The sequence below is a fragment of the Bos grunniens genome, chromosome 2 (assembly GCF_055505025.1).
Source record: "Bos grunniens cultivar Pamir isolate PY7600 chromosome 2, Bosgru_T2T1.0, whole genome shotgun sequence".
Taxonomy (NCBI): Eukaryota; Metazoa; Chordata; class Mammalia; order Artiodactyla; family Bovidae; genus Bos; species Bos grunniens.
Genome location: NC_141166.1, coordinates 63,712,391 through 63,738,225, shown reverse-complemented (window position 1 = coordinate 63,738,225; position 25,835 = coordinate 63,712,391). Strand labels below are relative to the sequence as shown.

The 25,835-nt window shown below is 47.9% G+C and overlaps 1 protein-coding gene across 16 annotated transcripts in view; it reads right to left on the bottom strand.

The window, feature by feature from the left end:
* Window positions 1-25,835, bottom strand: part of CLASP1 (cytoplasmic linker associated protein 1) — a 273,436-nt gene that overhangs the window by 11,214 nt on the left and 236,387 nt on the right. For all 16 annotated transcript variants that reach the window (XM_086349101.1, XM_086349179.1, XM_086349040.1 and 13 more), the window contains 6 exons: window positions 21,786-21,936; window positions 17,336-17,582; window positions 15,095-15,285; window positions 13,111-13,239; window positions 3,771-3,977; window positions 2,378-2,494 (listed from right to left, as the gene is read on the bottom strand). In XM_086349101.1, the coding sequence (XP_086205227.1) occupies window positions 2,378-2,494; window positions 3,771-3,977; window positions 13,111-13,239; window positions 15,095-15,285; window positions 17,336-17,582; window positions 21,786-21,936 (1,042 nt within the window). The remainder of the gene's footprint in view (window positions 1-2,377; window positions 2,495-3,770; window positions 3,978-13,110; window positions 13,240-15,094; window positions 15,286-17,335; window positions 17,583-21,785; window positions 21,937-25,835) is intronic.

The following is a 25,835-nucleotide window of genomic DNA, read 5'->3' as shown; positions in this document are numbered from 1 at the left end:
TTCTGATACCTGCTACAACATGGATGAGCCTAGAGAACATTATCCTCAGTGAAATAAACCAGTCACAAATAGACAAACACTGTAGGATTCCACTTATAAGTATTCACACCAAAGAAAGTAGAGTGGTGGTTGACGGACTGGGGACCTGGGGGATATTATTTAATGGATTTCAGTTTTCCAAGATGAAAAGTGCTCTGGAGATGGATGGTGGGGATGAATATGAATAATATGAATGTACTTGGCGTCTGTGAACTGCACACTAACACATGGTTAAGATAGTAAATTTCACATTACATATATTTTATCAAGAGAGAGAATGGAAAGGAAAGGTTGCTCATAGTCATACAGCTAGTAAGTGGGAGACAGAGACCAGAAGGCAGGTTTTCTGATCCTAAAGCTAGTATTGCTGCCATGGCAATGGGACACTTCCAAGATACACCTCACAAGTCCCCCCACTCCAACCTTGCATCAGGCCTTCCTCTACAGAACCTGATATCACTTATCAACTTCATTTAAGTAGTAGTAGAAGGGGTTCTGACAGGCCTGGTGACAGAAACAGGAAGCCACAGCTTGACCGTTTCTAACTTAGCACCACATGCCGTCAGCTACCCATTCTGGGGGTATGGGTGGGAGGGGGGTGTTTGTTTGTTTTAGGAGATGTGCATTAGAGTCTTACAAAGTTCCTGTTAATACATCGGAACTATCTCATATAAAAACTGGAATGACTGGAAGCACTGTGCTGCCATAGCGGACAGGTGTCAGGTCAGCCTCCCTCAGCACTCCGAGCTGACTAATGTCATCAGTGGGGAGGTGGGAACACTGGCTCTGATCAGGACTGAGCTCCAGACCCTACGCCACCATTCCAAGGGGCAGCAGGTCAACCACAGGACAGGGGTGAGAAGACACCTCCATTTTCTCAGCCCCTTGTTAGTGGGGTCAAGCGAGATGACAGCTCCCTTACTCCTGAGAGTAGAAAGTACCAGAAAACTGAGATCTGGAAAACATTATTTTTGGATGAATTTTCCTTTTTACAAATCTAATTCCCTTTATGAAGACTGTCTGTGAGGGCCCCACTGCTGCTACGCAACAGCCATGGATCCCTGATGGCAGCAGCAGAGGCAGGTGCTCCTGGCCCGTACACTGCTGGGCACTCTCGGCTCATCGTTCTGCAAGCTGTGGTCAGGAAGGGCTGGGCAAGCACCTCTGCAGGGGCAGTGATGGGAAGAACACGGGAAATGGATCCAGGTGAAGCAGCCCCCACCACACCGGCTCTGCTCAGACCTTCCAGCCCAGTTGCTGATATATCTTCTTCTGGACCAGTGGTTCTCTACCAAGGCTGACTCTGTCCCAAAGGGACACCTGACCAGGTGTGGGGACATCAGCTGAGGGTGGGGTGTGCTCCTGGGACCTCAGGGATGGTGCCCCCACCACGAAGTGCCCCGAAATGTTGGCAGCACTGAGAGTGTGAGCCCTGCTCTGGACAAAGGCGGGAGAGCCAGCTCTGCCCAGAACTCAGTGAGTGGAGATGCTCACCAACTGTGCCAAAGGAACAGGCCTACTTGAAAAGCCACGAGGCTTCACCTGCTGCTTCCTTCTTTGCTAAGGAGGAAGGCCAGATATTTCAGGCTCCGTGCTTTTGTATTCATACCCGTGCCTGGGCCCTCTGTAACTTTACGGTGACACATTTTCCCCAGGCAGTCCCCGAGGCAGGTGCCTCACCACGGCCCAACTCCTGGCCCCACGGCCTGAGATCAAGGGTGGCTATCCTCTCTCCGCATCGGGTTCATCAGATTTGAGCTTATTTTTAAACCAGCAAGCACTCTAGACACTCTCATCTTCCATGAGCCAACAGTCCCTTTGTCTCATTTTGTGCCCGATTCTAGAAGGAACAAGAGGAAGTATGACCACCACGGGCCCTCAGGTGGGTCACGTGCAGAATCAGCGTCCTCACCCTGCAGAGATGCCATCACGAACAAGGGACGCGCTGGGCACACAGTGAGAGGCAGCTATCATTACACTGACCCACAGGACCCAAAGCCCACCCAGACAGGCGTGAAGCCAGCAGGCAAATGTCCTTAGTGTTTCAGAGACAGAAAACAAGCTGGTTTCGAAACAAAGTCATCTTCCTTTTGGGGATAAATTAGAAGTTCAAAACTATCATGTTAAAAATAGGAGTGACAAGAGACTGTGTCGTACCTAGGTGACTTCACTACACAGTTGTTCACTCTGTCTTTAGAGACGCGACCCTGGACAGTAAGGCCCAGCTAGCTCACACACGCTGAGCAAGTTTGTCTGGAGCCCAGAACTGCAGGGCAGTGGGTCTGGGACACGCTGGTAGGCCCAGGTGCACGACCCACCCGTGTAACACTATACATACCTTGCTCCCCGTAAGCTGTGCCAGGTGAGGTTTCAACTCTTCTCCGATTACGGAATAAATTGCCACTAAGCAAAACACGCTGGCCTTGCGCACGCTGCTCTCGGTGTTGTCGTAACCCTACAACCAGAGGGACATAGAGAGGAAAGCGAGATCAAAGCTTTGCCTGACTGACAGTATTTCATCAATGTTTCCACACTCTCACACTTCAACCTCAGCCTTGCTGGGAGCGGTCTGAATGCCCCAGAGCTCTGCCGATGAATCTCGAGAGCTCTTGCCCCAAAGAGGCCACATGCAATAATGTCAAGAGTGAGCTGGTTTTGGGGTGGGAGGCAGGAGGCTGGCGAACTGGTCTCCTCCACACAGAACGATGCTGTATCATGAGCTGCCAAAAAATATTGGCAGCACCAGCCAAGAAACGTTGTGAGAGAACACAGTGAAAAAAGGAAATTAAGGGGGAAAGTAAGTGGCTTCTCCTCACCATGGTAAAGCAAATCTCACATGTGCAAATCTCTTTAAAGAAATGAGAACTAGGTCACTCACTCTGTGGATAAAACTCTCCACTGTCCATGGATCGTTCTGCAGTGAGACGGACCTCCACATCCCTCTCCAGCTGGACCACAACCTGCCTCCTACCTCCCCAAACCCAGATGGGACTGTCTGCTTTTCTCCAAGCAGCCTTTGGGACCTTTCAGACTTTGCGCCTTTCCCTCTGCCTGGAATAATCCAGTCCTCGGCTGTGTGTGTTTAAATTCCTGAGCCCAGTGCTCAGCAAACAGCAGCGTTTATTAAGTGTAAAGCTAATGTCTGTCTACTTTCTCCACTGAAATCTCTCTCTAGGGCCCAAGTCTAAACCACCTCTTCTCTGAGCCCTTAAACCTAGAGATCAGCCTCCACCCAGATCTCAGAACCACCCACGTCCACCCCAGTAACTTAGCACGCAGCACCGGCCCTGACCTGCAGCTGTTGGTATGGGAGTACCAAGTCCCAGAGAGGGCTGTCAACGACTTGAGGTAGGATCCCAACAGAAGAAGGCACCTTGCCTTCCAGAGTCTATTTAACTCAATGCCTCACACTTACAAGGGTTTCAATTACTATTTGTTGGACAGATTAGGACAAGAACCACTGTTTGATGTTGGGTTCCACGGCTCACCCTGCCCAGGGCTGTGCCCATCAGCCGTGCAGTAAGGAATGAACAACAAAGAAAGATCAAAACATGTTCACAGTAAACAGAAAGTTCATTCTGTAGGCCACAGATCTGGGCCGCCCAGAACTTCCTCTGCATTCAGGAAGGGTGGCCCAGAAGAGACAGACAAGATGCCGAGGGTCCCGCAGGGCGTGGCCCACCCCGCCCGCCCCTGTGTGCTGAGTGGCCAGGCCGCCACGAGGGGCCCACCTGCAGCAGGCCTGGGATGATGTCTGCGAGGAGCTGCAGCAAGGACTCCTTGGCGATCCTCTCAACAACTTTGGTCTGCATCTTGATGGCGGCCAGGTTGATGGGGTAGTCAGCTGTCTGGACGATGGGGCACAGCACTTTGATGCACTGCTCTGGGTGGATGGAACTGGCCAGCGTGGATGCGGCCTCCTCGGCAGCCCTCACCACCTGAAACATGCCCCCATGTGAGTGAGCTCCACACCGCAACACACATTTCAAAGGCCAAGCGACAGGCACATAGCGCCTAGTATTGGAAACCCCCCGCCACCACCCCTACCCCTGGCTATGCTTTCACGCCAACAGAGTCAACCGGAGGAGCAGTTGCAAAGAGGTAACCTTGCTCTAAAAGAGTCATATTCTGTGCTCCAGCTCATAAGATCCTTAGAAACTTTATAGCCTTGGTAATTTTTTCCTACTATCCTTCCCCAACCTGTGTGCATTCGTGTGTTCACGCATTCCGGGGTGGCAGCGGCCGAGCTGAGCACAGGCCTCAGAGGCAAAGGTGGTGCTGGGCAAGATGGGTGGTCGGCGCTGAGGGGCTGCATGAGGATGCAAAGGTTCAGGAGGCAGCAGGAGAGGCCACAGAAGCAGGCGGGGTCCCAAGGGCGGGGTCTGCTACCTTGCAGCTGGCCAGGAGCAGATGGAAGGAAGTGGGGCGAGCCGGAGCCCTGCCAGCCACTTGAGTGCCCAGTCTGCTCCCTTCACTTTTTCTCACTGGTGCTCACCTATGTGCGCCACTTGACCGGCAGGATGCACTCACCTCAACAGAGCCCCCAGGTGCACCCTGACCACTGCACTTACATGCTCTGATGACACTGTCTCCCCGACTAGACTAAGGGCTCCTTGGAGGTCAGTTCCCATCTCAGCCATCTTCTATCCCCCATGCCCAACAGTGTCCATTATGCACTAAGTGCTTAATAAATGTTGGTCCAACTCATTTTCCCACAGCGCACGCGCGTGTGTGTGTGTGTGTATGTGTGTAAATGTTCACCACTGGCATAGTCAGCTCCAGGGCATGCCTCGCTGATCTGCATTTACATGTTTCAATGGAGGAGCTGGCCCAGAAAATGAGGAGGAAGTCAAGACCTCTCCAGAGGACCAAGTTGGGCTTTGGAGAAATCAACTGTACAAGGCCCAGAAGGTCCATTCTGGGTGACACAACGAAAGGGGAACAGATCTGTCCTTTGGAAAACAGACTTGAGTTCAGGTTAGTTTTTGCCGTGATCGGTTTGTTTGGAGAACAACAGCATATCATTAGAAGGGCCCCATCATGCAGCAATCACTAGATGAAGTGCTCTTCTTCTTCCTCAGCTCATGTGTGTCCTGAGGACTGTGGTCCGTCCACAGCATACTTGGGAAAGCCAAGCGTCGGGCCTGTGATACACAGCTAGGCAGATAGTGGAAGAGGGGTCCATCCCTTCTCTAACCTGGCCCTGCAGTGGAACACCAATGCCCTTCAACTGTAAGAAATCACTGTTCATAGGTGTCACAACATACTGGTCAGAAAACTGAGTAATACTAACTGATGAAATCTGAGGTCTTAGTTTTTAAACATGGGGGGAAAAAAATGAAAGGGTCAGAAAATACTGGATGATTTCATTGATAATATCCCAAACTGGAAAACACTAATGTCGAGCAATTTAGGAGGCCAGTAAGAAGTAGAGATAGCTGGGCGGCAGGAGAGAGAGACTGGGAATGGAGTCCTGGCAGCTTCACTTAAGTCCTGACAGGAGTAAAGCAGAAACCTCCCGGCGCACCTCAGGGTTGCAAAGGGCACTGACCAGACAGGGAGATAAACGGCCAGGTTCGCAGTGAGGCTCTCTCGTGAGGGTTTCCTCCTCCCCACCAACCTTTCCAAGCTTCACTCTCATCCAGATCACAGGAGTTAACCTGCAGGGAGCTGCTGGTAAACAGACCAGCTCGGGTATGTGGAGCTGAAACCTGAACCCAAGGAGAACTTCCTCTGATAAAACTCCAGGAATTCTTGAAGTTGCTTGCAGGAAGCATTTAATCAAACATAGGTTTTCTGAAAATGCCTGAAGAGAAAATGCCAGAAGCTGCACTTCAAGGTCCGTCTGAGGCCCCTCTTTCACTGAGGCTGGAGCAAGTTTCCCAAGGCAGACGCTGTTTTTGGCACAGGGGTTGGTGCTCTTGACTTCCCTCTACATGCCAAGCTCCCGGCTGCTGGCTGGCTGCCTGACTCACGGTGAACTTTAAGTTTCACCCCTGTGGTCTATGTAACATAAGAAGCAAAGATTATAAATGTAAGCAAACAGAAAGCAAAGTAAACACAGGCAACAGAGAGAAAGGAGGATAGTACTCTTCGGTAGACACGGAGGCCAGAAGGGGCAAAGATGAGTTCTCAGAGAGGGTGAAGATGATGAGAGAGAGTGGGGTCAGGCAGACTTCTGGGTCATTACCAACCCTAAGTGACCAAAACGGTTCCAATTCTGCTGATTTTTTTGCAGTTTGGTAGAAACACAGGAATTCTTTTTTTTCAAAGTCAGTGAATTAACAGTGTCTACCTCGGAAAAGCATAATTTCCTTATCTAACTTTTTTTAAAATGAGATCATTACTCAGAATATTGATGAATGTTTGCTTAAAGATAAGGTTTCTTTGAGAGCACAGAACCTGTCACAATTTGAACTGCATGCTTTAAGTTCACAAAGACTGACTGCACTCTGTTACAGGCACGCCAGTGTAACTGGCTAACATAAACAAGCAAGCAAATGTTCAGAAATGACGACAAGCAGGTACACTTAATTAGTAGTAGTAGTTTAGTCACTAAGTCGTATCCGACTCTTGCGACCCCATGGACAGAGAAGCCTGGTTCCTCTGTCCATGGGATTCTCCAGGCAAGAATACTGGAGTGCGTTGCCATTTCCTTCTCCAAAGTACACCTAGTTCAGTCCCAATCATTTAAAAGCTAAGTGAGACGCTGGCGCCACCTTCTGGGGAAAGCCGGGAAGACCTCACAAAACAGGGAAGATGATGGGGATGTGTGCCCACCGTGGTGGGGAGGCTGTCTCTCTGGTGAGATGGTCACCGCCAGGGACCAGTCCCCGTCTGTCAGGCCTGGCCCCAGAGGGAGGGAGGGAAGGAAAAAGCTTCAGGGTCCAAGTTCGGGGACCCAGCTCTGTCACCAATGAGTGAGGTGAACCTGAGGGATGCTTCTTATACTGTCTGGACCTGTTTCCCTCATAAGTAAAATGAAGTGGGGGGGACCTGAATCAAGTATGCTGATATCAGTTTGGATGGTGACACTTTATCTCCCTACCCTACCTAGTGAGTATTTTCTCTTGAAAATACACATGCACGATTTCAAAAGGCAGAGTCTGCATGAAACGGTCTCTAACCACACAGCCATCACACTCTCCCCTCCAGGGGCAGATTGAGGGCAACACTGTCTCAAGTGTGGTAAGGCTCTGAGGTGGAGACTTACTCTGTCCCACCTCAAGGGGTGGAATCACAGCCAACAGGGAACAAAGCTGTGGAGTCAGAGGGGCTGGACGCCCAGGAGGTGGCCATGTCTGCTGCCCTGGAGGATGCCAGGAACGCTGGGCTGGCTGGTCCCTGGAGGAGTCAAGGAGGCTGAAGATGGGCAGCGCACAGAAGGCTCCTCTGTGTCTCCCAAAACCCATCAATTCCTGGTATTTCCTGGCCTCAAATGCAGGAGTGTGATGGACACTCCAGAGTGGACACCAAGAGATTCAGCCAATATGGGAGCCCAGCTGGGAGCCCAATAACACAGCCCACAGTTAATTCACCCAAATTTCAATACCCTTCTGACATGTACTTCAAGAAATGCAGCAATTTCTGGTTTACATAAAACAGGAAAACCCCAATTCTATTCAGAACCGGTCTATCTACTTCAGAGGAAGAGGATTAAAAGGACCGTGTCTGCAGTTTTGAACAGCGTTAGCCTCCTCACTCCCTTGACATGAATGTCAGTCCTACAAGGGGCAGGCATCCTGTAGCCCCAGTTCACCTTGAGTGCCAGCACTTCTGATGTTCAGGGAGCTGAGACCCATCCCCAGCTACTCAGCTAACCAACTGGTCAACGTAGAATGAGGACCTGAGTCTCCAGACCCCAAGGCTCTGATGTTAAACAGATCTTTCATCATCATCCTTCCACCTTTATTTGCCCTACACCAAACCACTTGACTGCTTTCTCCAGACAAGTTCTCTCTCAGTAAGACACTCTTTCTGAGGCTATGGAAGTAAAGGGCAGGTGTCACATCTGGTTCCTCGGAGGTAGATGCACCAGAGAGGAGGGGCCGTGTCTCCTTGCCCTGAGTAACTGTGGGGCAGCAGCTGCCATCTCTCAGGGCTGGACACTGTGCCTGGCATGTCCTGGCCATCCCTGGGGCCATTTTGGTCCAGCAGACCCAGCCCAGACATGTCCTCCCGGCCCAAGGCCCGCACTCAGGCTCGCTGCTTGACTCTCTGCTGTCAGCGCTCTCCCTGGGCGCCCCTCCCAGTCCACCCCAAACTCCCAGTGCACTTCTCTCTGGACCCCTGGTGGAGTCCTTTGCTCTAACCTGAACTAAACCATAAGTTCCTTTAAGTCTAAAACACTCCCCAACCCCCCTCCCCTGTGCCTCCAATAATAAAACATTTACTAGAGTTTGTGCTGTGAGTGTCAGACTGGCTCAGCAACTTTGACCTTTTAAACGACTATATAGGTTTCTGGTTTTGTCTTTTTGTTACAAGGCTACAAGTTACAAAGGAAATAGGGCTTCTGGCCACATGCCAAGATTGGGCCCAAAGAAAACTGGAGATTTGGAATCTAGGAAGGTTTAGGCTTGTTATTCAATAGCAGCCTCTATTATCTTGAGGCCAGATGACACGCAGATAACCATGCAGTCCACTCCCTGGGCTAACAGATTAGGAAAACCAAGGTCCAGAGAGGTGAAGTAATCTCTCCACACTCACACAATGCACTGTTCGCCAGAACCCACTGACACGTGGCTGCTGCCCCAAGAAGCTTCTAAACGCCATTCCAGAGCCAAGGATCTGGTACCATGGTCAGAGTGATTTTGACTGGGATTTGAAGCAGAACATCAGCTCATCTCTCAAGTGTTTTCTCTCACACACCATTGCTTTGTGCAGGCCTATTTGCCAAGAGGTCCTGAAAAGTTCCATTTTAAAAATGTCATCTGGTTTAGTTTTTTTAATTCTCTGCAAACTTAAAATATTAAATTAACTAGAAATGATTTCAAAATTAAACCCCAGGAGACATAACAGTGGTTGTTTTATATTATATTTAAGAATCAAACTTCCCCAAAGAAGCCAAACCACCTGAGGCTGGATTCTGATGCCTTAAGCACCAAGACTTCTGTGGGGCAAACAAGATCTGGTGACCCCACAATGAGGCTGATATTTTTCTCTTTTAACAGGCAAATGTAATTGAATGTTCACTACCATGGCTGAGGTCAGTGAAAGCAAAGCCTAATGGTCAAGGTACATTGTGTTGGCCAATATTATGGCCCGAAAGAATATTTTCTTTTTTTTTTTAATATAAATTTATTTATTTTAATTGGAGGGTAATTACTTTACAATATTGTAGTGGTTTTGCCATACATCAATATGAATTCTCCAAGGGTGTACACGTGTTCCCCATCCTGAACCCCCCTCCCACCTCCCTCCCCATACCATCCCTCTGGATCATCCCAGTGCACCAGTCCCGAGCATATTGTATCCTGCATCGAACCTGGACTGGCGATTCGTTTCACATATGATATGATACATGTTTCAATGCCATTCTCCCAAATCATCCCACCCTCACCCTCTCCCACAGAGTCCAAAAGACTGTTCTATACATCTGTGTCTCTTTTGCTGTCTCGCATACAGGGTTATCGTTACCATCTTTCTAAATTCCATATATATACGTATACTGTATTGGGGTTTTTCTTTCTGGCTTACTTCACTCTGTATAATAGGCTCCAGTTTCATTCACCTCATTAGAACTGATTTCAAAAGAATATTTTCAAAGAAACAGAGTTGATGCTTCTCTAAAGTTCAAACAGAACACTGACCAAGGACCTCAACACTCTGGCTACCGTGTGTAAGCCATGGTGCCTGGGAGCAACGGCTATCTTACATTAAATGTGTATAAAATGATTAATAATTTGTACATCATCTGTCTGCCTCTGAGACGACAGAGACGTCTGAAGACAGCTTTATGAAGCAAAGTCTGTACAGCGTTTGACAGTGTTAAGACATGAGCTTTCAGGTCCCCTATCTGATTCTGCGGCAGCCATACTACACAATGGGGACCAAACAGACAGCAAGGCTGGAGGCCGGATGCTGGATGGAAAACCCAGCTTTCCATCTCTATATTCGTGCTCCCACTGACCCCAGAACCGCATTCATAGTATCAATGCTCATACCAGATCTAAATCCTCTCTTAATCATTGATGGACAGACTCGGTACCAGCCCTAAGAGATGGATTACAAGTTCTAAGATAAGAAGCACTGAAGTTAAAGTTTTTTTTTTGAGAAACAGAGAGTGGGCATAGGATCTTAAAAAGGTCGCTATCAAGGCCTTCGCCCGTAGATGTTTGCTAAAAGCTAACACTACTGTAAACCACAGCAACTTCATTAATCAGCAGTTGAAACGCAACAGCAAATTTTATTTACTAAAAAGATAAAAACACAGAGTTAGATAATTTAAGAAATCTATGTATTCAAATAGGGAATATGAAAACATACTTAACCTGATAGACACCAACTTTTTAAACAAAAACTCTAAATCGGTCCCCAAATCCTCTATCTTGCTTATTGTAAAATGTCTATGTTAGCTTAGGATGAGTCATGATGAGACAGATTTAGCCCCTGGCATGTTTCAGTGATAGTGTTTTGCACACACAGCTCCTGCTAAAGACCCTGAGAAGACAGCCCTCAGCTTATGGGAAAAAAGCAAGACAACTTAGCAGCCCTGCTTTAAGCATCTTCCCTAAAGGCTGTATGACATGTTTCAACCTATTAGAAACCATATTTCAAGAAGTCCTTCATTGCTACAGGCCCACGGCTGGAACTAGTGTGCATCATGCCAGGGCCTGCCACAGCAGCCAAGGGAGGACATATTTGGTGACAAGGTCTCTCACAGCAGCTCCTTGTTAACCTGCCAGTCCATCTCCTTCATCTCCTGTGAACACAAAACTAGCTTCTTATGGAGGAGTTTCCAGGAGCTATGGCCCAGGATGAGCACACTTTGGAAGCGCCAACTGGACAGGAAGAAACTCGGGCTCTGTCTGACTAGTAACTGGGTCTAGAAACACCTTGGATCCTTTCCAATAAATATGAGAATGATGTCTGAATAAATGTTTGAATATACTGGTGAGAAAATATAATAACTAGAGACACACTGTATGTGATGTTAATTTCATATGCCAACAGAAACACACAGGTGCCCAAGTTAGGAGTTTCTGGCAAAGTGACAGCGTGGAGTTTCATAAGGGAAAAGACGTGGGCAGCAAGTCAAGGTGAGTCTGCAGGTATGCAAAGCAGGGAGGCCCGCCAGCAACGGCACTCCTTTCAGGACACAATGTTTCCTCCACCTGCCTTATCAGGAAATCAGTGACAGCTGCGTGGAGACCCTGGGTCACAAGAATTCCCCACAACCAAGTGCTGCTAGATTTGCTTCAGGCAGCAGGTATTTTCTGCTTGTGTCCCTTAGGCAACCTAAAGGACTTCACAGCTGAGAACCTTCTCTCCTCTACCTCTTGTCTTGCAGGGGAAAAAAACAAGAACCCCTCATGCAATCAGTAATGTATGCTTGTCAGAGTCCACTGTCCAGGTTCTGAAGGTTAACATCAGGGCAGCCACTGTGAAGACAAACATCTCCCAAGCAGATGGCCAGTGGCTGCCACACAGGGCAGAAGGGCTGCCACACAAGGCTTCACCTTAATGCCACATTCTCAGTTATGTCTCCCCACTGAAAACAACTGATATCATATGCATGTAAGAGATCATCCATTTTATTTCATTTTTTGATCATGTATTCTCATTAAGGAGAGGCCATTATGGTTTAAAACAAAAGTCAGCATGGGCCTGTTTGCCCCTTACAAGACACAAGGCCTAGTTTGCATCTTGGTTCTGCCAAAAGCTGACACGTGTGCATCACCTGACAAAGGACGGGAACTCCTGGAACCTCTTCCTCACCTGGGAACACTTCTGTTGACCACTGTCAGCTTATCTGATCCTTGACAATTATGTTGACTGCCAGCAGCTAATCTGGTCTTTACATTGTTTCAAAAGAGTTATTTTAAGTGCAAAGTGTTTTGTTCAAATGTGAGTGATGATGATCACCATCAGGCCACTGAGCCAGACATTAGAAGTATACGTTAGGGGTTTGCACACACACCTATCGCTTATACCCCTGTGTTTTGCTAGGACTGCTGGGTGGAGACATGCCTGGACAGAGCAGCAGCCTCAGCCTCGCTGAGCCTGCAGTCGGGCGGGAATCTGAGGAGGCCAGACCGTCTGTGTTCAGAAGCAGTCACGTAACTGCTGAACAGAAAAAACACCACAATTTAGGGTCTGATTCTTGCTGTGAATATAAGAACTGTTCTAATCACAATTCCTTTAATCCATGACTGTGCTCACGAGAGTCACACAGGAGCCAAGACTGAACTGACCACGTGGTTTATGTCTCACTTAGGGGTCAAACCCATTATCTATCACATCAAGTTTCGTAAACCTCTAAATAAAACGGTTGCTGTCCATAGTGAACTTTACTGGAAGGGTGGCACTGAAATCATTTTCTTTTAGGACAGCTCCACCCACCTCCCCACTCTCTGGTGGCCTCTCGATACTCAAAGGACTGGGAGTAACAGATACCGGGACAGTTCAACAAGTGACTGGACAATGCGTGGTCTGTCCACCATCTACACACAAGTCCGAGCCCAGAAACACGTGTTCTGAGACAGGCCTGAGGAGCGGGAACCCCAGCAGAGTGAGTTTCTCACATCCAGGAGTTGGTGGAGCAGGCAGAGCTGCTACCAGGTCCCAGAGCCTGCAGAGTGGAGCGCATTGCCAGGGGAGGGGGGACACCCACACGTGCCAGTCTCGCCTAACTCCCCTGGGGACAACAGGTGATGACAGCTACCAAGGAAAGCGGGGCTTTGAGTTGAGAGGCTGGCCGAGGGCATCCCTGGTCCTGACTGCAGGGGGAGGGCGCGGCACGCTGGACAGCAGTTGAGAGCCCAGCTGGGGGAACCTGCAGGTGCACTGGCTCTCCACCGCAGCTCAGACATCAGGACGGACGCAGGGGTGTGCACCCTGGACCCGGCTCACCTCCTTGTGGGAGTCTTTGTGGGCTTCCAGTGTCTTCATGATCGTCAGCTCCGCGTAGTTTTTAAACCTTGCTGGCTGGTTTCTCAGGATTTCCCGCAACACTCTGAGAGCCAATGCTCGGATGGAATGCTGGGGCGAGAGGAAAGAAGACATGAGCAAACAGCTCCGGCGCCTCCCTGCGCACACGGTCAGCAGGGCCCGACACCAGGTCCCAGGCCTGGGCTTTCTTGGCACCTGCAGGCACTGCGATACGTATTCCAGGCTGAATGCAAACAGGGTCCCCAGACAGCCAGCTCCATGAGGACAGGTGTGGTGCCTCTGGGGACATCCTGGGACCCAGCACCTAAGAGAGACCCCAGGACGGCTTCCCACATAAGCCAAATTAGGCCCGCATGAGGATGATTAAGTTCATATCAATCTCCCAGGGTTTTTCAGGGTTTCTGAGAGTTAGGTACATATTTGTAAAATACATAAAAGAACAGATGAAGAGGACCTACACATCTCATCAACCTGCCCTGGCAGACAGTGGACTTTCCTACCAGGACAGTGGAGATCTGTCGATACTCCTGACCTTTGAGGTGAGCAGGTCATGGGGGAGGGGAACCTGTGCAGAGCTGCTTAAAGCTCGAGTCATGCGTCTGGAGGAAAGCCATTCCAAACAGACGCCTAATCTCAACAAAAGAGGATGGAGTTTACACCAAATAGAGCCAAACGGTACATCCTGATTCCCTGTCACTCACCTGTACAAGCCACACGCTCACACACCATCCCCTGCCCTTTCCCTGACATTGCCCCTCTCCCGACAAAGCCCAACCAGTACAAGGACTCCAGGAGCCAATACGTACTTTGTTTTAAGAAAAACGAAGACAGATCTTTCATCACCGTCCTTCCACCTTTATTCGCCCTACGCCAAACCACTCAATCTAAGCAGCAGAGAGCCAGTGGAGTCATTATGACATTCACCAGCCTATGCTCACCTGCCTTCCATTAAAGTCACCATCAATGTGACCCTGGCATGACCTCGACCCTCGGCCATGGCCAACTTCCTCGAAATCTGCCTGGTCCTGTCCCTGAGCTGCTCACCACACTTACTGCACTTGTGTTTCTGCTGGCCTACACGAAGCCCAGAGCACAGAGATCGATTCTTACTTCTAGAGGTTAATTCAGGGAAGTCTCAACAGTCATTCCTGCTGCCACACAAGAGAGCAGCCACACTGGGTCGGGGTGGGTGGAGGGGAGGTGGCCTCTGATCAGGGTGCTCACCCCTGGAAGGGTCATCTAAGAGGTACCACATGCAGATGACAAACCAGGCCGGGTGCAAACGCCTAGTTCGTCATGTTCAAATGTCACAGTGTGGAGAAGGCTTTCTATTTTAAAAATAACAATGGAGGGTAACAGAAAATAGTTATAATCTCTGCTTTTGGAATCTGTTGCTGGAACCACTAACACATGCAACGGTGAACCAAGAGGGAGCCCCAGGGAAGGCAGCATTTAGTGGGTCTTCCAAAAACAAACGTCTCATTTCTCAACTGCATAGAACCATAAAGAAAACCCCTAAGAAAAAAATCCCATTATTAAAAAAAAAAAAACAACTTCACATTCTACATTAACAAAGTCTTAAGACATTTTGTGAAAGTGACCTGAAGCAGGAACAAGTTTCCCTCAACGACTACAAACCCTATTACAGAAAACCCCGCATTGAAGCTAGGACAGGGCTTGTCTCCAGTAAGAACACCACCTTACTAACCGAGGCTCAGAAAACCTGAGAACTGTCTGGGTGTCAACAGGAAGCATAGCACAGAGAGTGGAGAGGAGCCAGGGCCCTGGGATGAGAGGCGTGGCACAGAGAGTGGAGGGGAGCCGGGGCCCCGGGACGGAAGGCATGGCACAGAGTGGAGGGGAGCCGGGGCCCCAGGACGGGAGGCGTGGCACAGAGTGGAGGGGAGCCGTGGCTCCAGGACAGACAGGAAGGCGGGCAGCTCACATCCTTGTCCCCGAGTGTCTCGAGCAGCAACAGCAGGATGGTCTTGAAGTGCTCCTCCCAGACGCCCAGGCTGTCCTCACGCGTGATCTTGAGCAACTCCAGCAATGCGCCCTTCCGCTCCTCCACCCGCTCGTTGTGGTTGGACAGCTCCTTCAGGAGGTCTGCCACCAGGTCCGAGTGGTCAATGGGCACTTGGGGGACACAAGACAGATGCTCAGCCCTGTTAACAGGACCCCGCCCTGCTCTCCAGCCTCTGGGAGGTCCCCACTGGCCCACACCACGCCCTGTGGCACTGGCCTCACTCTACACCCTCAGCAGGTACCCTCACCAGCTCAATGGTGAAAACAGACGTGAAAAGAGGCATCTAGGACGCAGGGACCAACGGGCAGTGCCTCTCTCTACTCGGCCTGACTTTTTTACCCTCCTATTTCAGACAAACAGGAAAAACCCCCCAAAACCCCTCCTGGACTGTCTTCTTCCCAGCTCTACTCCCTGCACCTGGCCTCAGCCAGGCTCCAGCAGGGACACCCTCACTACCCTCAGAGCCCCTTAGCACAGTTTCCTCAAGGCCCTCCACCACCACATCTGATTCGTCAATATTCATTCCCTGCTTCAGTGTCCAGAGCGTAAACACACATGGATCACAGCGTCCAGGCAACCCACAGACTAGCTATTCACAGACCGCAAGGTCTGCCGACATCATGCAGTGTAACGCCTGTCGGGACTTGACCATGGTCTGTACAGCAGAGGAACATATCCTTTCTCTTTACATGTTTTTTTAAGAGACCTCAATACACTTAAATACTCACTTTAAATAGAATGGATGAAACACAAAGACAAACCATTAGAAACCTAAACTTGTACTCTTCTTAAGCTTCTAACCTTCTAAGACTGAAGAACAAACACCAAGGAAGTTGATGTCTTAACGAACCCTCTCGTCTCTCCCCTGCTATCCCACCTTTTCCTTTAAGCCTTTAAGTGTACAGTTGGTGGATAACTATAGCCGACATCCTCGTCTCGTCTGTCTTAAATAAGACTGACAACTGGGTAAGTTAAACACTGTATCAATCCTATGAGTAATGAGGGGAAAAGGTCCACAGCTCCCAGAAAGTACAAATCCAAATAAGCCCTCCACTGCTAGCCTCCTGCCCAGCAGACAGCTGGGTAGATTGAGCTGCTCCCCACCAGTGAGTAGCAATCCACAGGCCAAGGGGCCACACTCTCACGTCCCTGAAGCTACCTGTGCTTTCAGACAGTGTTCCCATCACTGCTTGGCACACGGACAGCACCGTTTTCTTCCTTTCCTGCTCCCCTCCCCTCCAATTCAGCATCCACTGGTAACACAGCCCTCTCCTCTATGTCTGCCACCACAATGGGTCGGTTTCCCCTTAAAGGAAAGGGGAAAGGCATTAAGCTCTGGGGCCAGGGGCTGTGTCTCATTTCTGTGTCTTTGGCAAGCCACACCCTTCTTGACACACAGTAGGCCTTCGCTGAATGCTAACTGCTTAGAATTCTGATTTAAGGTTCTAACTGAAGTCTTCATTCAAAATTGAAAAACAACATAAAATAACAGGCTTGGAAACAAAGTATACATATATAAAACTTTAAAAAACTAATTAAAATTAACTAAAACATATGAACATGACAGTGAGGTGAAAAAAGGAAAAGTTAGGTTCTAAGTAAAATGACTATCCTACCAACACATACTCACTCACTTGTTACTCAATAATGGTCTTAACACAAGAGTCAGAAAAATACCCAGAGCAGTTCTGTTCTGTATCAAGTATGTTCTACTTGGGGCAAGTAACTCTACCTTTCTGAACCTCAGTTTCCTACTTGGAACAATGGGAAGGATCCCTCTATCTCAGCAGCCAGCACATAGCCAGCAGGGCCCCAGGGCACATTAGATCCCTTCCCCAACCGCAGGTCCAGTAACGCGAGAGACCAGCAGGCAGTCTCCTTGCAGGGCTCTGGGACGTCTGGCCACAGCCCAGGATGGGGACATGCCCACCAGAAGCCAAACGGTCAGTGTCCCCATTGCCTATGCCCGTGCTCATCACCACCAGCTTGAGGCCTGATTCTTCACAAAGCCTTCCCCATAGGCCCTCCATGTGCCCCCTGCTCCTGGGCACACGACAGGACCTCAGACGAGCAGAGCAAGGCAGGCCTCTCTGCTCCATCCCACATGCTGTGTGTGCCCAGAGCTATCCTGCCAGGGGCATCAAGCTGGGAGAGACTCACCATCTCGCAGTTGCTCCATGTCGTCGTCGAACACGGCCTCCTTCAGGGCTGTCTTGTCATAGGCGCTGATGGTGTCCGAGTAGGGGTAGGGGCTGTAGTCACGCGCCCGTGGCCCTGGGAAGGCGCGAGGGGGCTGGGTGTTGAGGAGGGAGGTCTTGTTGTCCAGAGCCGTCCGGCCTCCTTCCACCACCTCGCTGCTGCCCCGGCCCTCGGTGGCAGGGGAGGCGATGCCACCGTCACGGGATACCTGGGGCACAGCACACTCTCAGTTCCTTTGTCTAAATCTTCACAAGAATTAGCAGAGCCAGAGATTTCTCACTTGAAATCTGGCTGCTGATACAAGTACAGTTGTTAGTGTTTCCATTTGTAAATATCTAACTCCTAAGTGACCTCCAAAGGGACAGAACATACTTATGTTTTCATCTAACCATTCCTTAGTTCACACAGAATGTCTGTTTTCCTTGGTACTGGATGACTAATTCGACAAATATTTTTGAGATTAGCGCCATGAACTTCTGAGGAGCCCCTGGAGAAGGCAAGCTGTATACCTGAAACCCCCAGTTCTCAAGGAACCTCAGAGGCCAACACCCCAGTGGAATACTTTTACCACCACCAGGAAGAGTTTTCTCTCACTGACACCCTGACATACCACCATGGATGGATGCTCCCCTGATGACCCTCTGGAGACTATTACCAAAATGCAGGTCTGTGTACCTGATGTACAGTGAGGCCAAACACCACCAAAATGTTAGGGTCTGGAGCAGAGAAAGGTTTACCGCAGGGCCAAGCAAGGAGATGGGTGGCTCCTGCCTTAAAAACCCCTGAGACTTCCCAAAGCTTTCAGCAAATCTCTTTTCTAGGGAAGATGAGGGAGGGGCGTGGTTAGTTATTGCAAACTTGTTGGGGTTAAATCCTTTTTCTTGAGATCAGGTCATGTAATGATGTTCCTGTAAATCTCCACCAAGTGAATGTTATTGGTTTTTTGTTTTTTAATTTAATATTTATTTATTTGGCCGCATCGGGTCCTAGTTGTGGCATGCAGCATCTTTAGTTCAAACATTCTAACTCTTAGTTCCCTGTTCCCTTAGTTCCCTAGCTTAGTTCCCTTAGTTCCTTATTCTCTGTTCTGACAAAAAAGGGTGAGGTCCCAAGGGACAACTTTCATCCTCTGAGGTCCAGATCCTGCTAAGAGACAGAACTCAGCTGGCGGCTCCCTCAGGCCGAGGTCCTCAGACTCTGTCCAGCTGTCATCACTGAGGGAGCCAGGTGCCGAGGACCCAACTGGCCCTGAAGCCCCTCAGGTCGCCCAGATGCTGGGGCCCAGGTCCTACAGACTGCGTCCTATACAGATGTCCACTGGCATCAGGTCACAGAGGCGGGGATGGGGAGAGGTTCATGGCTGCCTCAAGCCAGTGGGTGGCCTTGGTAAGGGCTCTGGAGCCCTGCAGGACACAGTCCCCAGCATGTCCCCTGGGTGCCCCCACTCTCTAGCTCACCTCACGGCCAGGTGAGCTGGACAGCCCTGGACGGGGAAGGCCGGAATCCACTCTCCACCTGCCCATTACCATTCCGCTGACCACTGGCTGAATGGGCCACTGAAGGTCACTCATTGACAGTTCCTTGCTTGGGGGAGGGGCCTACTGTAGCACTGACCAATGGCTCAGCAACCATTAGCGGCCTCGCAGTAAGTGCTGCCTGGTAACGGGGTACAGGTAGCAGGGCATAGCAAACGGCCATGGGCTAGGGGCTGTGCACGACCCCACTGTTATTAGAGTGCCACCACCCGCGAGTCCCCTGATATATTCCCTACAGTGATGAGATCTCTACCTACAGAGAACTCAGCATCCCCCAGGCAGATAGCTCTTCCCTCAGGTGTTTCTGACTCTCAGAGCTGGTCTTTATGCTGGTCAAAGAACAGTTCTTTAATATTTTCTGAAAATGTTTTCCTAATATATTTCTGAGTTTTGTCTAAAACTAATTAAAGCTCTGGTCCCCTGGCCCTTGTGTCATGTTTCTGACCGGCTCCATTCTCAGGGGGTCCCTTCTTCTGAGTACGCTGGCCTATCCGGCACCCTTTACAGGTTAGCAGAGAAAGTGTGGCTGACTGCAGTGGAAAGAGCAAAATGGTCACTTTCCTCAAGTCAGACGTGTGACTACAGAACAGTGGAGGAAACATTTCCAGGCAGCCACACCCCACTGGTGATTCCTATGGCAAAATTTTTATTTGTGCTTGTCGGTAAGATACATCTCTCTCATTTTATGCCTATGCATTTGTGGATTTTTTTTTAATTGTAGTAAAAAAAACCACACAAAAACTGTGTGTGTATGTATATATGACATATATGTCAAATCATTTAAATTAGTTAATTCATTAAGTGTCTAACTTAGTAACATTAAATACATTCACAATGGTGTGTAAGCATTACCACTGTGTCATATTTTGGGCAAAACTTTTTTCATCTTACCCAACCAAAACTCTGTTACCATTAATAACTCCCTGGCCCTTCCAGCCCTGTAGTCTCTGTTCTACTGTCTGTCTTTATGAATTTGACTACTCTAGGGACACCTCATGTAAGTGGAATCACACGGTATTTGTCTTTCTCTATCTGGCTTATTTCACTTAGCAAGACGTTTTCAAGGTCCATTCATGTTCTAACACATACATAGTATTATGTTCCTTTTTATGGCTGAACAATACTGCAGTACATATTGCATTTTGTTTATCCATTTATTTGTTGATGGATACTTGGATTGCTTCCACCTTTGTGCTACTATGACTAACATCATTCTGAACACTGGTGCACAAATATCTGTTCATGTTTTTGCTTTCAATTCCTTTAGATATACACCTGGTAGAACCAATGCTAGGATGCACTGGTTCTTACACACCCTGCCCAAAAGATCTTGTCCTAACATAATTAAGATAAAAAAGAATTTATAAATATATGCACAGAAGACTGAACAGGAGTTTTCTCGTGGTATAAGATGTTTCATAGATAATTTTTTTAAAAAATTATTTTATTTTAGCTGTGCCAGGTCTTAGTTGTGGCATGCGGGGTCTCATTCCCTGACCAGGGATTGAACCCAGGCCCCCTGCACTGGCAGCACGGAGTGTTAGCCACTGTTCCACCAGAGAAGTCCCAGATAATTTTTGTCTCTTTGTAACTCTCTTTTAAAAGTAAAACATACATTATTAATATAATGAAAAAATTATTTATAAAAGGGTTTTAAAAACTTCAGACAATAAAAAAAGAAAGTGAAAAACTCCTAATACTAATCACGTTTAACAACAAAATCTAACTTTCTTAACTTGGTACATTATATCAATTTGATACCCTTTTGGCTGGATGTCCTTCCTGAAAGTTCCCCTCATATCCCATGATGCCACACTCCCCTCCGCTAATCTTTGGTCCTTCTTGACTCCTTTTCTTCTGTCTTTCCCTTAGTGTTGATGCTCCTTAGGATTTTGTCCTTCCTTCCACTTGGCTGACTTCACTTGCTTTTCTTTAGTTACCAGCAGGCAACTAGTCAATGTCTCTCAAACCTCCACCACCAGCCCAAATCACCAGCCTCAACGCCAGACTGGTATGTCTGAAAGCCTAATGGCTGTTTGCGTCAACGTTTCATCATGTTCCCACCCCCCATATTATCTCACTGAATTGCAGCAGCATGTCCTCAACAGTCCTTGCCAGAGACTCTGGCTCTTCTATTTCTGCTCATGAGCTACCCAACTCAACTTCCTCTGGAGTCATGTTCCATCTTAGGGTCTCAGCAATCCTTCTAAAATGTATGTGTGACCATGCCACTTCCCTGGTTAAAAATCCTTCAGAGATTCTTCAGTCAACTCCAGAGAAGCCTGTGCAGCTCCTTCTCCCCCATCCAGGGCACGCCCGCCATGTTCACTGCCGCCACCCCCCAGGGGACATCCTCCTGTGTCCACCCCCATTCTCCTGCCTCCTCACAGACTTCTCTAGGACTACGACAAGCACCTCGCAGTCTTCATGCTCAGAAGGTGACATCATCTCCTCTGCAGATTCATCCGGAGCACCCAGACTGGCCCTGATCGCTCCTCCCCCAGGACAGTTTGCTGCCACCCTGCCTGCCTCTACAGGAGACTGCAGCTCCTGGAGCACCACACTGGCGTCGGGTGCAGGCGCACTGTTTTTATCACATCAGAGGAACATAAACATGTCCAGGATAATGGAAGCCAACTGAGAAAAAGGGCATTTAACATTCTTCACAAGATAGCTGCGGGCTACACTGCAATTTCACAAAGCTGCCCTGGGCCTCTTAAAATCATACTATTCTAACTATGAGATAAAAATAACGTTGGGGTTCAGTAATCCCAGTGCTCAGTGTTCAGGATTATCCCTGGATGGACACAGAGGTCCCTACCGCTCCAGGTGGTGACTATACACAGCCCTCCCTCTGTCAGCCTGCGGATACTCACAATATCGCAGTCCTTTCTGCCATCTCTTTTAATGGGCTCATTCAGATCCTCTTGGCTTCGAAAACTAAACTTTTCAATGGCTTCTGTCACTCCACGCAAAGAACTATAGATTTCTTCAGAGTTCAGGTTTTCAGTATCATAGTCCAGCATGCTATAGATCAAAAATATTTTATTCCTTAAATTGAGGCACACACATAAAATTGGGGTATGGGTAAAAATTACTTCTAATAATTCACAGAATAAGATATAATTATAGTTTCTTTAGGTGATTTGGAATAATAAGGAGACATCTTTTGTTAGAGCACCACCACCGGACAACTTAATTACACATCTTCCTCGTCAGATCTGGCCCCAAACACATGACATCAGCACTCAATAAGAGCCAGTGCAGTGGGAAAACAGCAACCACGAGAATGCAAGAACTCAAAGAGTGACAACCAGTGATGATGCATGAGGTAATGGACGTGGAAAAATAACTTTCATACCTTGAAGATGGAAAAAAGTAGTTTGGTTGTTACTGGTCTCAAATGTACAAATAAATGAAAAGAAAGCTAGTGTTACAGACAAATTTTAAAGGAGCGAAGCACACGACTGTACAAGGCTGGATTTTGCTTACCAGTATCTGAAACCTGTAAAAATGAAACCCCAGAGTAGAGAATGACTCAAAGTCAGATCCACCAATGCACTCCTGACACCCTTCCATCTAACCCAGGAATTTGCTTGCACAACCAAACTCTTCTAGATGCAGACTCTGGGAGTTTTACAACAAAAGCAGATCTTATAAAGATGAGTCACACTTCCAGATGAACACCTAAAAGCACTTCAGAAAGTAAGAAATATCTGTCCCTTACAGAAAAATGACATCAGCTCTTGTCCATGGAGACATCTAGCACAGCAAAACACAGAATAAGGCAAAAATCCTCCTGGGATAATGCAGTGTACAATAGAGTGCCCTTCAGATGTTTGCAAAGTACACTGAGAGAGACGGAAGAGCCTAAGAACAAAACCATCACCTTCCCTCCCTACAAATAATTCAAGGGAGCCAGGCCGAAAAACTGTTACTTAAACATCACTTGTCCCAAGAAAGTATTCAAGAAAAGATCAGATAAGTTGGTCTAAATTTGAAGAAAGTCTTGAGTTACAACTGAGAATTGCCAGGGACATTAAAAGAATCCTTGAAAGTGAAAGTCACTCAGTCATGTCCGACTCTTTGCGACCCCATGGATTGTGTCCATGGAATTCTCCAGGCCAAAATAATGGAGTGGGTAGTCTTTCCCTTCTCCAGGGGATCCTTCCCAACCCAGGGATTGAACCCAGGTCTCCCGCATTGCAGGTGGATTCTTTACCAGCTGAGCCACAAGGGAAGTCCAAAGAGAATCCTTGGCTGTATATAAATAAACATTCAATGGCATTCATTATTAAGGACTAAAGAACAGCAATCTCTCTGTTCTTCAGAAGAGAAATAACTGAAACCAGTCATCCACTGGTGGGAACCACTCCTCCCCCAAGAGCAATACACCCAGACTTGTACATTCTGTTAGGAAGAAAGTTTCCTGTAACTTAAACACAAACCATGTTTACCAACCTTCCCCTCAATACACACACTTTTTTGTTGTTGCTGTTGTCTAAGGTTTGGGCAGATGAACAATACTTGAACAGTTCTCACTTGAATTAGCCAGACCTCTACTGGCTGGAAGTTGTAATGACCTGAGTGGTTTCTAAGACTGGATGGGTCCTGCGAGAGCACAAGATCTGAATTCACTCTCTGAGATGAATTTACTGTCTTTGCAACCTTCTGGCCCAGGCAGCAGGCATCCTTCTTTTCTGATGAATGAAAGAAAACACCCTAACTGTACTTGGAGAGTTCACAAAAACACATGCCAACTCAAAGACTGGCTCTGGCATCAAACAAAAAGAAACGTGAACTTCAACACATTTATAGTTAAGACTCCATGTACACATTGACAGGAGGTGGAATCAAAAACTTGAACAGAATTCAAGATTTCAACCCCTTCTAAGTTCATAAGGTTATCTAAGGCAATATTGCTTTAATGTGAAGGGAGTACGACTGTAGAGCACAGGGGCTCCCTGACACCAACCACCCCTCCTTCTAAAACACCACAACACTAGCTTATGTGTGAGCAAAGGCATTTATACATCTGGCCAGTACACTATGTTTTATAAATAAAGACTGAATATGACTTAAACAAAAAAATATGTATATAAGATGTCAAAAGATGCCTTAAAATACTTTTAACAACAACAATCAAAAAAAATAACACAGCCCATGCAAAAGGAACAAACATGGGAAGAATGCAGGGATGGACAGGAGGAAGTCTGGGGAACGTTCAGCTTTTAAGGGATGTCACAATATTATTCTCCATGTCGCTTCAGAAGATGCTGGCTTTCACGTAGTTCACCCCATTATTTTTAACCTGAACTTCCTTAAAAATAATTCATTTGAGTCATATAACTTTAGCATGATAGTAGCCTCTTTTTTTAAAATATGAAAATAAAGGATTCTGCCAGTTAATGGTCCTCATTCTTACTTTCAATTAATAAACCAACTCGGACTTCCAATTTTGGAGAACCTGTGCACAGCCAAGTACAATCTGCGGTGACACTTCTTTTAGACTCACTAGCTTGAGTTTTGAAGTATCTCCTTGGTATGAAGTGGAAACTGTGAGCTCCAGGTGAGAGACAGGATTATTTTCCTCTAAAGGGAAACATATAAGGCTGCTTTCCTTGCCATTTCATGTCCTGGCAATTGTGTTTCTTCAAGTCAATACCCACGAGCCCTTACTGCGTGGGGAAGAAGGAACCCTCTGTGGATGCTGTCATCAGGGAATCACAGGTGGTATGACCCCAACAAGTAGTACATGTAAGGGGACAGCAAGAGGGATGCAGCAGCTTTACTTAGAAAACACTGGGGCAGTAACCCCCAGTCTGTCACCTGCCCCCACATTCTGTCTTGTTTTAGCTTGGAGGTATAATCCCTTAGGTCAAAGGCCAGGTCTTAGTCATCTATAAACACTGTGATTAGACTCCAGAAAGATTTTCATAGGGTTCTTTAGATTAGGAAAAGTTGCTCAATCAGTCAGTATTCACAGATCCGACGTCTGGCCAGGGCACTAGATACCAGGCAGAATAAAGTTCTGGACTCACCCTGCTGAGAAGGATGCAGAGCGTAGGTGGGGGCGGGGCACATGAAATTGGGTCGCCAAGAAAAGAGAAGCTGGGACAGAAGTGTGCCTTCTGAGACGTTCTTCTTTGTCATGTGTAGGAAAGAGATACCAGGTATGGAATAAGGATAACTGTTTCTGTTCATGACATCAATAGGGTTTTGGCAAAGAGACAGACTTCCTCTTTCTTAGTTTGATGTAACAGACAGGTTTTCTAAGTGTCAGTGTCTCTGGTCCACTCTCTCTCCCTCCAACATTAACAGAAGTTATAGCCATTTATGAAGCATTAGCTAAAGCACTGGGTACTTGTTTGTGTACCCAAGTGTGAAAAGTGATTCAGGAACAGATGTCCTCTGGAGGGCGGTCTTCATGGCTAGATGGGAAGATTGATTGCCTGGGGGTGAAGCTTGGTGCCCAGTAAGGCACACAGGTCAGTATACTGGGAGACAGTCAATAAACTGGTCTTACACTTCGAGGCATGACCAACCTTTAACAAACGGCAGTGACGTGCTTTATTTGCACTGAGGACGGCTGCCTCACTGCCTCACTGTCCACATGCCCCTGCCCGTCCCTGTGCATCTATATGTCATCACAGGGGCACCTGCACACTTGAGGGGTTACTTTCAGAGCTGCGAGAGTTTCAAAAGGAAAATGCTGTTAAAATATTTAGCTGACTTGTTTACTTGTTCACTATGCTGAGCATACAAAGGTAAGAATGTAAATCTTCTGTGAAATCTCCAAGGCATTCGAAAATAACACATTTCTTCTCTGTTTTGTCTTAACCCTGTCCTGTCACAGAGGCAAGACTCATCTCACATAGCACAGAGGGAGCAGGCTGCCCTGTACTCTGCTCATGTATCAGGAGCCA